Source organism: Phyllostomus discolor, chromosome 7 (genome assembly GCF_004126475.2).
Source record: "Phyllostomus discolor isolate MPI-MPIP mPhyDis1 chromosome 7, mPhyDis1.pri.v3, whole genome shotgun sequence".
Classification (NCBI taxonomy): Eukaryota; Metazoa; Chordata; class Mammalia; order Chiroptera; family Phyllostomidae; genus Phyllostomus; species Phyllostomus discolor.
The window spans coordinates 7281648-7295388 of NC_040909.2; the positions used below are offsets into that span (position 1 = coordinate 7281648).

The following is a 13741-nucleotide window of genomic DNA, read 5'->3' on the forward strand; positions in this document are numbered from 1 at the left end:
TGAGGTCCAAGAATAGGAACCAGAACAGGGGGCAGTCCAAGGTGGGATGTGAGTGGCCCAGAGGTGGACATGGTCAGTGTTCTCCATGGGCAGCGACACTGGGCTCTGACCTGCCCAGCCCCGCTGCACCACACAAAAGGTGCCTGCAAATTCTTTGACGCCCTCTCCCACTGAGATGTGGGGGCTTTGCTTCCTCCCCATAAACCTGGGCGGGCCCCGACTGATGCGCCCACACACAGACTGAAGACTGGCAGCCCCTGCCTCCCTGACTTTCCTGACTCGGGGCGCTCACTCTGGGACCCCAGACGCCATGTCGTGAGGAAGCCCCACAAAGCCCGAAGAGGAGCCCGAGTGACGAGGAAGCTCGGCTCCCACACCTGCTGTGCCCTGCTCGCATTAGCTTTGTGAGCAAAACAACGATCGTCCCGAAGTCACCGAGGTTTGGGGCGGTGGGCTAGGCAGCAACACCTGCTCTCCATGCCAGGTGCATGCTGGGAATCCACCTGCGGCTGCCCTCTCCCCCGCCCTCCCTTTACTTCTGTTCCGGTGGCTGGTGACCCGCACTGCCTTAGAGCTCAGTGGCGGTCAGTGTTGAGGGCGGCCCCAGGCCTCCGTGGGGGTCGGGTATTGGGAGAGGCCACCCAGAGGGGGCTGCTGTGCCCCCAACAGGAAGAGAGCAGGACAGGCTCTGGCCTCCGAGGGGCCCACTGGCAGCCCACAGCCCCATCGACACGCAGAAGGCAGCCCGTGCGGAGCCCACGGAGCGTCTGTCCCAGGGAGCCCCCGGGACATCTGGGGCCTCAGCAGAGCTGAGGACAAGTAGCCAAAGCACTTAAACAACCTGGCGCCCACTTTTTTGGTGTACATGTGTTTATTTTAAAAAGCATAGGAAATAAAATGGTACCTAAAAAAGTATCTACAACAAATAAATTATTTCCAGGGATGCACTGTAGATTCACACAAACCAGTCCGCTAACGGTGACCAAGGGTATGCCCCGGGGACCTAGGCTTTTCCCCCTCTTCTCGTCCTGGAGACCCGCCCCTCCCGTGGGCGGTGACCGTGGCATTGGAGGAGGGTCTTCTCTGAGCAGGGGTCCTCACGGCCGTGGCAGGTGGGCGCGAGGGCAGCCCCGGCAGCGGCAGCGGCAGACCCGGTGAGGGGGCTTCAACAAACACATCTGACTGGTTTCCTGGGACCCCGAAGTAGTTTATGTAAGTGGGGCCCGGGCTTTAAAGGGCCATGAGCGCGCCGGGCCGGCTCCTTCCGGGGGCTTGTCTCCAGGACACCCGAGGTCTCGGGGAGATGGCGAGGTGGCCTGTAGTTTGGGGCTCTCGGTGAAGAGACAATGGCCACCTGGCAACCCTGTCATTAAAGGTGATGTGTGTGATGACAGACAGCTACGCCAAAGACAGCCAGCCTCCCTCTGGGGCGGAAGGCAGAGCACACCGAGCCAGTGACCCTCAGAAGAGGCCAGGAGTCGGGGGCCCCTGGTCGGGGGGCCCAACCTTTGAGAACGGAAAGGTGCCACAGCCACCCTGAGGGTGTGATGAAAATAAAAACCAAAACCCAAACCGCAAACTCTTCCTTCTGGGAGGAGTTCGAGAGGCCTCAGAACACACGCCACGGAGGCGGCTGCAAAGCTCCTTCTCGGGAAGCCAGAGCAGCCCACGAACAAGTCCAGACAGTGCGTCTCCAGGGTGAGTGCACGGAGCTCGGTGCGGTGCGTTTATTTTCCAGAGGCTTTGCCATGGAAACACTGAACTTCGGACTGCACTGGCGAGCTATGACACAACCTGCCTCCTCCCGGGGGAGAGCAGGGCCTGCGGAGGCAAACAGACACCCACAGGAGCCGGGCAGGTAATTACAGTACCTGAGGGGTGTGGGCTGTGTGTAAGAGAACTTCCCGAAGCTCACACCTCGGGGCCTTGTGGCGGGGGCTGTCTTCTCGTTTGATAGGGTGACACAGGCCCCTGTGGGGGGTCAGGGAGAGGGGTGGGGACCCTAGGGAGCTGGCAGACCAGAGGCCCCAGCGGGAGGTGGCCCAACTTCTGACGCAGCCAGTTGCTGCTGGCTGACGGCAACCTGGCCAGGTCTTCTGATCTGCATGTAAACATTTTCTCATTTTAACTGTTAGGGATCTACTCTTTAAAAAGATTCTGTCGGCTAAAGAAAACACACAGGCTGGATGGTCTCGCAGTCTCTCCTCAGTGGCAGGAAGGCGCAGCAGGCACACGGATGGCCCCCCAGAGAGATCCAGATCCAAATCCAAACCAGGGCTCGTGGCACCCCGGCCTGGGTGACTGGCACCTCTCACTCCCTGCGGCCGGGTCTGCAGCCCACCCGAGTTTGCAGAGACGTGCACAGTGAGGGCCGCATCCAGACCGGCACTCACCACTTCCGGGGGCTCATCATCAGATCGAGTCCCCTTGGAAACGAGAAGCTGGGGAGTCTGGGAAAAGCTCCTGCTGCTCCTTCCACACGAGCCCTTTTCTTTAGGTTTTCTGACGGGCACCCGATAGGACCCAGCTTCATGCAAAGTCTTTGGGATGGGTCCAAGCTACTCCCCGGGCTGCTCCGCCTCGTGGGCGTGCAGCAAAGGAACGTCCGTGTTCCCGTCGCCTCCGCTGCACTTGGCGGGGTGGGAGAAGGTGTACGGCTCGCTCTCGGGCTCGGGGCTGAAGCCAGGGCACGGGTCCTCGGGGGCCAGCTTCAGAGTCGGGGCCCTGGAGCAGATGGGGGGCGGGGAGGGCGGGCAGTCCCCCACGGGGCCCTGGAAGGGCCGGTAGGTGTCCACCTCGGGCTGGACGAAGGACCCGTTGGAACCCTGCAGCAGGTGCCCGTACACCATGGTGTCCTCGATGACTGCGTACACGTGGGGGTCGATGTCCTTCGGGGCCTTCGGGAACTTGGGCTGCATCGGCATCTGCGTGTTGCCGTTCCCGTTGTAGACGCCCACGGCCAGGGCCTTGTTCCTCTTCTTCTTCCTGCTGAGAGGGAGGGAGCGCGCAGACGTCAGGAGGACAAAGAGCCCGGATGTGCACCAATGCCCAACTGCCCAACCCCACTGGACCTCCCATCCTTCGAGGCTCTGACCGCGTGTCCCCCACAAACCGCTCGGCATTCAAACCTGAAACTGCTGTCCTTGGTGAATATTTAAAGGGGACCAGCTTCGGTCTCCAGTTTTCAAGAGAGCGGTTTAGAGAAGACACTTTCAACGCTGCCTGCACTTGAATTTGCTTCAGTAGATGCACAGTACTCAACGGTGGGGACATCTGATGACCCCTCTTCCCTACTGGGAAGGGGTGCTGGCCGGCCCAGCCACGCCAGGCACGGGCACGCCTGGGCCAACCTTCTACCACGCTCAGTGCTTTCCCCACAGCTAGTGCTCCACCCCTGCCTTGGAGACCATCTGGATTCTCAACAATAACACCAGGGCCCAGGGTGGGCGGTGGTTTGTTTGCATGAAGCTGGAGGTGGGGCCAGCATTAGCAGAGGGATCCAGTCCCTTCGGCAGTGACCTCCGGCAGGGGAAAAACATCGAGAAAAGAAGAATTCAGGTTGGGGTGCCAGAGTCCTCAGTGACACCATTAACCTTTGGTTAGTAGCGTTCCCTGGTGCTTGGCTGTGGATGGGCATTAGCGCTCTCTGCTCCGGGAAGCAAAGCTTCGCCCTCCACCTGCAGGAACCACAGGCAGGAGCTGCTGGCTTTCTAGCTGACTGCTGATTCAAAGGGAGGACATTATCTCCAAGAACATAATGGGCCCTGTAATGTGCAGGCTGGTGGCTCACTAATTGTACTTTTCCGAGATAAAAATAAATCGAGTACATTTAGCTTGTCACACAGAGAGACTCTGGCCAGGATGGCGGGTTCCCAAGGCTCCGGCCTGGAGCCTGTGAGGGCTGCCCTTCCGTGTCCCCACCAAAGCTCTCTTCGCTCTGTGCTGGGACTGCCACCACCCCTGCCTGCCTCTGCAGGGCCCCTACCCCCTGGGCGGTGGGAGGGGAGCCTATTCCTGGCTCGTCATCGGGGCCCCAGCACCGAGCACGGCTCCCAGCACCCAGGAGACCCTCAGAAGTACACGCGGACACACACAAGCCAGTGTCGCTGCCTTCCCTCCTGCCCACTGCAGAACCACACCGGGCTGGGGACCGGTGAGCCTTCCTCACGCGAGGCTGCCAGCCAGTGGCCTCCCCCAGGCAAGGCCGGGCCCGGGGGATCCGCAGGCCAGGGCTGGGGCAGCTGAGAGATGCAGCTGAGCGCTGCACCCTCCTTTCTCCCAGCGCCCTCCCGAGGAGGAGCTGGGGCCCAGGGTCAATGCCGTGCTTCCGATCTGGGGGGAGCGGGCAGAGTGTGCACCCCGGGTAAGGAAGTTTCCGGCAGAAACGCTATAATGGTGCTTTGTTAAAAGTTCTCTCTCCCGGGCGACCTACGTGCAGCCCCCTGTCCCGGGGAAGAGGCCTCGCCCTGGGGCTCCCCGGTGGGCAGGTCCTTCCTCATCTGCCGCGACATTTCTACACAGTGTCCATCGGCTGATCGGGCATTCCAGTTGTTTGTTCGTGGCCCCAGTTAATTACAAAAAATTTGTTTTTTTGGAAGATCCAATCATGCTAGGGGAAAGCGGTCTCTCCCTCCCCTCATGGTTCTAATCGGAAACACGGGCAGATCAGACCCCGTCTGGCAGCGGGGTGCACCCCATCTGCAGAGGCCCCGCCCTCCTCTCCCGCGAAGCTGAACCCCTCGCGCTAAGGGGGCGGGAGGAGACACGAGTCAGTTCCCTGGGTCTGCCTTCCCCTTGCCCACCGAACCGGCTTCTTCCGGAGCCTGCACAGAGTCCAGCAAACACACATAACACGTGTTTGTTGGAGAAGCCGGAGGGAACGAGCTGGGGCCGTAGGCGCTAGAGATTTGAGGTGACGGAGGGAGCGCATTCGGAGGCTGGTCTGGCGCCACCCACAGGCCGTCACCCTGCGCCAGGACCGCCCCTGCGCTGCTCACTGTCCAATGAGCACCCACGGCGCCCGGGGCTGGTGCCGAGGCAGCTGCACAGAAGCTGCAGGCTACCGTGTCACCACACACGCGTTTTTTGCTTTTTGGGGTCTTTTCCCCACCGGGTGCGGGGTTCGCACTTACTTCTTCTTCACGAAGCAAATGATGAGTCCGAGGGCGAACAGCAGCAAGGCGCCGCCTCCCACCACGGCGATGAGGATGACGGTCAGGTCTGTGAGCGGAGACACGAGGGGCAGGGAGTGAAGTGTGTGACGGACTCGACGACGTCGCCCCCACAGCTGCCCGCCTCCCAGGCCCCCGTCCCTGCCCCCACGTGCTGCTCGCCCACTCCCACTCTGAGGAGCCCCTTTCCTCGTGAATCTGGGCTGTGCCGGCTGCAGGCCCGCCCCTGGGGAGGGAGGCAGGGCCGCTTCTCGCCCCTGCTGTCCGAGGGGGAGCCAGCCACCAGGTAAGAAGCCTGACCCTGTGCAGGCCGCCGTGCTGGGAGGAAGCCCCGGCCAGCTGCTCGGAGACTCCACGAGGAAAACAAACCGAGGAACCTGGACAAACTCGGGCATCAGGGCCCCAGACACATGTCCAGGTGAGACACCCGGCCACCGTCTCACTGGTCAGGGCGTGTGGCCGAGGCTCCAGAGAGCTCAGAGCCGAGATGAGCCGCTCTGCCGGGCCGGTCCGAATCCCTGACCGCGTACTTATGAGCAAACAAGACAGTTCCTGTCCGAGCCACTCAGTAACTACGACACTCGGGGGACCTACCAGATCTACTCAAAGGCTACTCCGGGCTACACTGGGCAAGCTCCCCCGGCCGCCACAGCCTGTGGAGGAGGAGAGGAGAGCAGAGCAGAGGGGTGCAGGGAAAAGCGGGGCGCCAGAAGCCAGAAGAGAAGGTGTTAAGGAGAGGGTGGTTTCATTCTGTGCTGCTCTTCTCCTACAGTCACACAAAGGAAAGAGAAAACGAATCAGAGAGGGAGCGCTGCGCCAGCCAGGGAGGGAGAGCTCCTTGCCTGTCCTACAGGCAAACGAAGGGGAGACTCGGAGAAAAAGGGACAGAAATACACGACAGAAGATGAGCGTCAGAGACGCGGAAGACCCAGGAGCCGGCCTGAGCCCCTCGGACAGCCTTCCCCGTGTGGCTCTGGGCTCCCCTTGGTGCTCCTGCTGCTAACTGGCTGGCGGCCGTGGGCGGACGCGCCATCTCTCTGCCCACCGCAAAGGGAAGAGGCCGGGAGGAGCTGCTGCACGGTCCCCTCCGGCTCCGGCAGCCCGGGATGCTCCGCAACTGTCTCGGAACAAAGGACACACACGGCCCCAGCAGACTGCCCCGCCATGTGTGGGTGTCCTGGCCTGGAACTCCTCAGTGGGCCCTGCCACTCTGAGCACAGAGGCACACCCTGGGGCGGCCACCAAGGGCGTCTCGTGGCCTCCCGTGTGTCTCTGGATAAATCAGCAAGCCGACGACAGGTGCCTCTGTCTCCCTTTCCAGGTCCTCACGTTTTAGTCACCAGCACTGAATGCTCAAGGGTGCCTTCTGTTTTTAATTCTCACCTGAGGATATTTTTATTGGTTTTAGAGAGAGAAACACCAGCTGGTTGTCTCCCGTACATGCCCGACTGGGGATCGAACCTGCAACCTTTAGGTGTACAGTCTAGAGCTCCAACCAACAGAGCCCCCAGCCAGGGCCCAGGGACACGTTTATCAAAGACTCCCCACAGGTGAGGAAGGTCAGACGGGAAAAGCCTTTCCCGCTGTCAGAGAGAGATTAGTAATCAATGGCGGTGGTAGATGGACTATTAGAATGCCCTCATTCTCTCTCTCTCTCCTGAGCCAGTCCTTTCCCAAGTTACTTTGTAGCTCCTCCCATCAAGAGGTGGAGTCGGTTTGTCCACCTCTAGACTCTGGGCTGGCCAAAAGACCACCACAGAAGAAATGCTGTCTGAATCCCTAACCAAAGCATCAGCAGACTTCACAGGCCTGCTCCGGCCTCTCCTGGATCTCTCTCCTCTGTCCTGAGACAGGTCTAGGCTGGAAGACAAGAGACCAAGCAGAGGGGAGCCAAGGAAGCCCCGTGATCCCAGCTGATGTTGGCTGGGCCCCAGACACATGAGAGTGCCCCTGGCCAAGACCAGCAAAGTCCCGGAGCCGGAGCCAGCCTGCAGCTGCGCACAGGAGCATGAGAGAATGAACCCTGATAAGCCCAGCTCAGACCAGAATTGCCCAGCCAACATGTGAGCAGTGACAATGGCTGGGGTTGGGTTTTTTTACATCTTATTTATTTATTTTTAGACATAGAGGAAGGGAAGGAGAAAGAGAGGGAGAGAAACATCAGTGTGTGGCTGCCTCTCATGTGCCCCCTACTGGGGACCTGGACCACAACCCAGGCATGTGCCTTGACTGGGAATCAAACTGGGGACCCTTTGGTTTGCAGGCCGGCACCCAATCCACTGAGCCACACCAGCCAGGGCTAATAATGGCTGTTTCTAAGCCACTGAGCCCTGGGGTGCTTCATTCCGCAGCATTACTGATATAATAACAGCTGACGGACACATGGACAGCCAGGACCCAAATCTATGTTTGCGACTTCCCTCCCAGGCTTGCTCCTTCCCCCCCTCCCCGCCCCCAATCTGCTCTCCGTCACCGTTCCCGAAAACCCCCGAAGGCCCTTACCCACAGTTCTCGGGCTGAGCGACACCTGGAAGAGCAGGTCCAGCTGCTTGCCGCTGGCCGGGCTGCAGTTGGAGATGTTGACCCAGAAGTTGTGGTGGTGGGCGCTGGGCTTGGGCAGCACCTCCTCCAGGCTGAAGACCTCCTCGGCCGCGGACGACTGCTCCTGCACGATCAGGAACGCGCGCCCCGTCTGGCAGACCAGGCCGGTGCGCTCCTTCACGAAGGTCAGGCAGGCCACCTGGTCGCTGGGCACGCTGATGTTCCAGGACACGGAGGCGAGGGCTGGCAGGCCCCGTTCCCAGTTAGGGGTCCTCAGGTAGACCTTGCTTTTCGTATCCGGGATCACCTCGAAAACCCCTTCCTCTGCAGGAAAGCGGAGACAAGACACACAGGCGTTTCACTCAAGGGGCAGAGAGAGTCGTGCTGCAGGGGACGGTCAGCCGCCCAGAGCAGCGCTGTCCGCTGGGGCACTCTGCTACGGCAGAGACGTTCTTGATCTGCACCGTCCTACTGAGGAGCCATGACCACACGCATCTATTAAAGACTGGACACGTGCTTGGTGTGACTACGGAGCTACACTTTAAATTTTCTTTACTATTAGCCCTGGCTGGTGCAGCTCAGTGGATTGAGCACAGGCCTGTGAACCAAAGGATTGCAGGTTCGAGTCCCAGTCAGGGCACAGGCCTGGGTTGTAGACCAGGTTCCCCAGTAGGGGGCGCACAAGAGGCAACTACACATTGATGTTTCTCTCTCTCCTTCCCTTCCCCTCACTCTAAAAATAAAATCTTTTTAAAAAATAAAACAAAATAAATTTTCATTACTATTAATTTCGACTTAAATTGCCACCCGTGACCAGTGACCACTGTACTGGCCGGCTCAGGATTGGACTCTCAGTTCAATCAGGTTCTTGGGTCTCACGCAAAACAAACAAATAAGCAAAAACAAGGCAGCTGGCCAAACCGGCAGTTAATTCAGCTTCCTTTCAGCAACGCCCTCCCTCGAGGTGGCTAACAGTCCTCTGGGCCCCACGGCAGGAGGGCTGTATACCGACTTCTGTTTCCGAGATGCAGAACACACCCGGTCCTGGGAAGAATCCCGGAACTGCGTAGCAGAAAGAGCCTTTGACATGACAAATGCTCTGCCCCGCCCCTTCGGGTGAGACAAACCCCCACGCTCCACACTGTGCGACCCCCCGGGGGGGCGTTTCTCTGATAACCCCGGAGATACCCGGCAGCCTAGACTGACCGTGATCTAATGGCCGACGATTCTCATCCCTCGAGCTCCTGCCTCCGCAAACAAAGGAACAAAGCCAGCCTCAAACCCACCCCCTGATCTGTGTGGAGATGGCCTCTCACACTAACTCGTAATGGTGACGAGGATTTTTAAAATGAGCTCTAGAGGTCACTTTTATGACCGATTTAGACCTTACTTCCTGCCTGGGACCCCGAAGGCCACTGGAGCCTCCCAGGAGAACGGGACCCTCGAGTTCTAGATCCTTCTCTCTCCCAGCATTCCTTCCCGGCGCTCTCCGCACCACATCCTGATTCCTCAAAGCAGGATCATAAACACGCCAGCATAAGGGTCCTCACGTCACCACCTTCAAAATCCAGGACGTGGGGATGTGTGGCCACTTCTAATTTATGCTCAGCCTGCGTCCCAAACAAGCGCGAATCTGATTACGTGTTTTGCTGCCGTCAACCTGTGCCACCCACCCACTGTCGGGCATTCTTATTTCCAGCTCCTGGAATTTTCCACGCTAGGTTCATGGCGGAGTCAGCATTAGGACTCACCATCCTTCAAATTTCTTGTCTGAAAACCAGCCCACTCAGCTATCTCCCCCCTTCAAATTGACAACTTGAGTGAGATGATCACCAAAGCAAAATAAGATGAATTTTCCCAAATGGGAAAGGCTGAGGGGGCTTGGAGACGGGAGAGAGTGAAAGACGCCTGCTTACCTTTGAAGTAGGGTATGAAGGACACGGTCAGGCCCTGCCTGGAGACCTCCTGTCGGAAGCTGGGGCCAAAGGTGCGCAGGGTCACCGAGATGTTCTGCTTCACCTGGATCTGCTGGATGGCACCTCCAGGGCAGAAGGAGCCGAAGTAGAGGTCCTGGCCGGGGCTGGCACCGGCGCCGGCCAGCAGGTAGCTGAAGCTGGCGTTGCAGAGCCGCTCCTGCGTGTGCTGCTGCAGCTTCTGGGCCGGCACCAGGGCCAGGCTGAGCCTGTCGTTGGGCACCAGCAGCTTCCAGGAGAAGTCGTGGAGCTGCACAGGTAGCTGGAGGATGTCCCTGGGCACCTGGAGGGGGTAGGACTTCCTGAGGCAGTACCGGTGGTCCATGCAGCCTGGAAGAGAGGGGCTCGTGGTACCCAAGCGGGGAGGAGACGGGGAAGAGCATCATCCCAGCCCTCAAGTCATCCTGAAACTTCTTGGCTTTTCCCTTTGGTCTTTCTTTCTCCACTGTCCTCCCCCCGGCTTCTGGCTTCCACTCCTGCTCTCTCATATTCTTCCTAAACTGGCAGACCAACTTCTCGTTTGTCTGGTTCTCACGTCTGTGCGCCTGTGTCCTAGATGCTAAGTGCCGTGTGGGCAGGGCACAGGTTGGCCTCCACCCAGCCGTGGCCCAGTGTCTCCATCCATGGGGGGACAGGTCTGTGCCCCGACTCCAGCAAGGAGGGACTCGGGGAGATCTCAGCTCACATTCCAGCTCTGCCACTTCCTAACGGGGTGGCCTCGGCTCCTGCCCCTGCAGGGACTCTAGGGGCGTCCACGTCAGAAATGATGGGGGCCCCGCAGGCAGGGGACTATTGGTTTGGCTGCCCCCCATTTGTCACACACTTATTAGGGGACTAGCATGTGTTCAGCACTGCTAGGGGCTTAAGGGGTAAGAGATGGAACAGGTCAAAGGTCTTGACCTCAAGACCCCAGGTCTCAAGTGAGAGAAGACAAGTGGGCAGCGAGCGTGGGAGCAGCAGGGGCCATGCAGCTGGGAGAGGACGAGGGAGTCTGAGACTAGGAGGAGACTGCAGGCTGGACAGGGGGACGCGAGTGCGGACACAGGTCATGCACGCACTGCCCTTCTGAAAGACTCGCGTTCCGGCTGAGGCTGCCGGTCCCCGAGGATGCTCATCTCCACCTCACAGCTTGCTCCGTGGTCGCCCCTGCCCACCCTGCACTACGGGGGACCTTTCTGGCGGTGCTATTTACGGCTCATGCAGTGGGCCCCACCCAGAAGACCGGGCGGGATGGGGAGAGGGGCCCACGGGCCGGGAGGAGCGCGCCCACCGGGGCGGGAGGGGCACGTACTGAAGATTTTCTCGGCGTTCATCCACAGGCGCGTCAGGTCGTCACAGAGGAAGGAGATCCTGTGTCTGGAGCCCGCCGTCAGGGTGAGGTTGGTGCTGCACGTGCGAGACTCCAGGCACACGAAGCAGCCAGGGACGAACCGGCGGCTCTGCCTGCCGGGCCTCGGCTCGATGCTGAGCGACATGGCTCGCTCGTGACTCAGGTCAACCACGTAGCTGACATCTGGAAGCACAGAGCGAGAGCGGGCGTGAGACCCGAGTCCGCAGCAGCCCCGTGGCACGGGGTGCGTCGGGGACATCTTCCCATGATCAGGGCGGCATCACAAGAACGTCAAAAGAAATTTAAAGGAAAAAGAACGGACCGAGTTTCTACCACCCTTACTGGCCCTCTTTCCTGCCTTCAGGTTCATTTCTGCCCTTGCTCACTGGCATGCGTGTTTTTTCTCACTTATTTGAAATATAGTGTTTATTAGAGGATAAATTATAGTATGTGAGGTTTCATCCTGTTTATGAATCCTCTCTTCCTGCCCTAATACCGCACTGTTCTTCATCACCACTCATAGCAGGAGACTATTCATATAAGTGATGATAAATCTCACTGGGTTGACTATCATGCAGCGGCCGCTAAGATGAATGAACATTTTAAAAGACTAGTGCATATGATCAATAGCTAGGTGCTGGAAGCAACCTAGATGCCCATCAGTAAATGAGTGGATCAAAAAACTATGGTATATTTACACAGTGGAATTCTATGCAGCAGAAAGAAAGAAGGAGCTCCTACCCTTTGTAACAGCATGGATGGAGCTGGAAAGCATTATGCTAAGTGAAACAAGCCAGGCAGTGAAAGACAAATACCGCATGATATCACCTTTAACAGGAACCTAAACAACAAAACAAAAAAACTAGCAAAATATAACCAAAGACACTGAAATAGGGGACAGTCTGACAGTGACCAGAGGGGAGAGAAGAGGGAATTTCAGGGGGGAATGGGTAGGGTTTACAGGAACAAATTTGGAGGACACATGGACAAAAACTAGGGGTGGGGGGTAATGAGGGGACGGGGGGAGGGTTGGGTGGGTGAGCTGGAATGGGAGTAGGGGGGAGAAAACTGTACTTGAACAATGATTAAAATAAAAAAAAATAAATAAAAGACTAGTGCATACGAAAACTAGGCGAGGCCAGAAGAACTGCCTTTCCTGCTAGTAAAAGGACACAATGAGCCCAGCACCTCAAAGCAGTCACCACAATAAAAACAAAGAGACTATCTTGTGAATGTACTGTAGAGCAAATGCAAATTATAAAGGCAAAAAAATTATAAATATTGTTCTGATAATAGGCACCACAAATAATGTTAAGGGGCAAGGGACACAAGGGGAGAACATATGTGTGACACGGGATGACTGAGCAGGTGACAGAGGAGGAAACACAAATGTCCAAGTACACAAAATATGACGCGTTCTTGTGTAACGTGTCATTTCACTTGCAATGAGGGAAAAGCAAGTTAGAACAAAGTGTTACCATCTCCCCCTAGTCAGATGGGGGGACATACAGAAGCCTGATGATCCTGGGTGCTGGGGAGGGAATGGGGGGACGGCCCCTCACACTTTGGTGGGAACACGGATAGTCCCGTCACAATAACTTTCTCCATGTCCTTCCCGGCCATCCTGGATGTGACTTTGACCTTGGCTCTCCCCCTAGAGCCGTCCTGGTCCGGACTTAATCCCACCACAGCAGCTTCTTACTGTGTGGAGATGAATGTACCCGCCATTCATTCATTCACCCATAAGCCTGTCTCGCTGCCTGGCAACGCACTTCCCGTACCTCTCCCAGGACCCAGGGTCCGCGCGGCCCAGAAGCCACCGATGAGACACGGGACGGGAGCCTCACCCCAAACAGACTCCCCAGGAAGGAGAGGGAGTGCTGGAGCAGGAGGGGAAGGGAAGGCGGGCTCACTTACTGCTTTCATGTTGTGGATATTGAACCAAAACCTCAAACTTCAGCCGGAGGATCCCTGGATTCTGGGCGTCTTGGTCACAGCCCTGCAGGGAGAGGTTGAAATTCCCGGCCATGTTCCCGGGCTGCTTGTCCGCCAGCTTGAACACCTCGGGGTTGGTGGTGGAGCCCGGGATGTAGTACTCCACCCGCTCCTCCTTCCTCTCGCAGTTGGAGACGTTGAATCGGAGGAAGGAGACGCTGGCCCGCAGGGGCGGGGGGATGACGAACTGCCACGTCATGAGCTCATCCTCGGGGAAGCCGAGGGGGTAGTTGGCGGACATCAGGGTTGCGGAGCCCTCGCCCTCAAACACAGACTCGATGATGCACAGTCCTGTTGGGAGGGGAACCCAAGCCGGGCGATCAGACCCTGCCCCGGTTGTCCCGGGTGGAGGGGCAGCAGGCTGAGGTCAGGGGAAGGCGGTTCTCAGAGAAGACACCGGTGGCGTGCGAGTCGGTGTTTAATAACTGACTCAACCAGGGCGGGGGCAGGGAGTCCTAATGTGTAGCTGATTTCAAGCTACCAACATGGGATGACTGAACGTGGCCTTGGGAAGAGACGGGCAGCAACTCATCGTCACACAGGATTGCCGCCTCCAGATGCAATCGGCATAAGCAACCTCGGGAGCACAGACAAGAGGAAACTGTAGTGAAATCGTTAGGAGGCAGTGAGTTCTGAGTGTTCGTGACCTTCATTTCTAAACTCATTTTTTTTATTTTTAAGTTTATATAATTTTATGTGCAGGAGCAGCTCTGTGGAACACCAGCTCACAA

The 13741-nt window shown here is 58.0% G+C and overlaps 1 protein-coding gene across 2 annotated transcripts in view; it reads right to left on the reverse strand.

The window, feature by feature from the left end:
- Positions 1-846: 846 nt before the first annotated feature.
- Positions 847-13741, reverse strand: part of CDCP1 (CUB domain containing protein 1) — a 39533-nt gene continuing 26638 nt past the window's right edge. Inside the window, exons 4-9 of one of the 2 annotated variants that reach the window (XM_036030434.1) lie at positions 12933-13301; positions 10977-11198; positions 9629-10015; positions 7674-8036; positions 5133-5220; positions 847-2985 (exon numbers count right to left, since the gene is read on the reverse strand). In XM_036030434.1, coding sequence (XP_035886327.1) covers positions 2559-2985; positions 5133-5220; positions 7674-8036; positions 9629-10015; positions 10977-11198; positions 12933-13301 — 1856 coding nt within the window. In that variant the 3' untranslated portion in view covers positions 847-2558. Of the gene's footprint in view, positions 2989-5132; positions 5221-7673; positions 8037-9628; positions 10016-10976; positions 11199-12932; positions 13302-13741 lie in introns of both variants that reach the window. The other variant, XM_028518623.2, reaches the window with a different exon arrangement.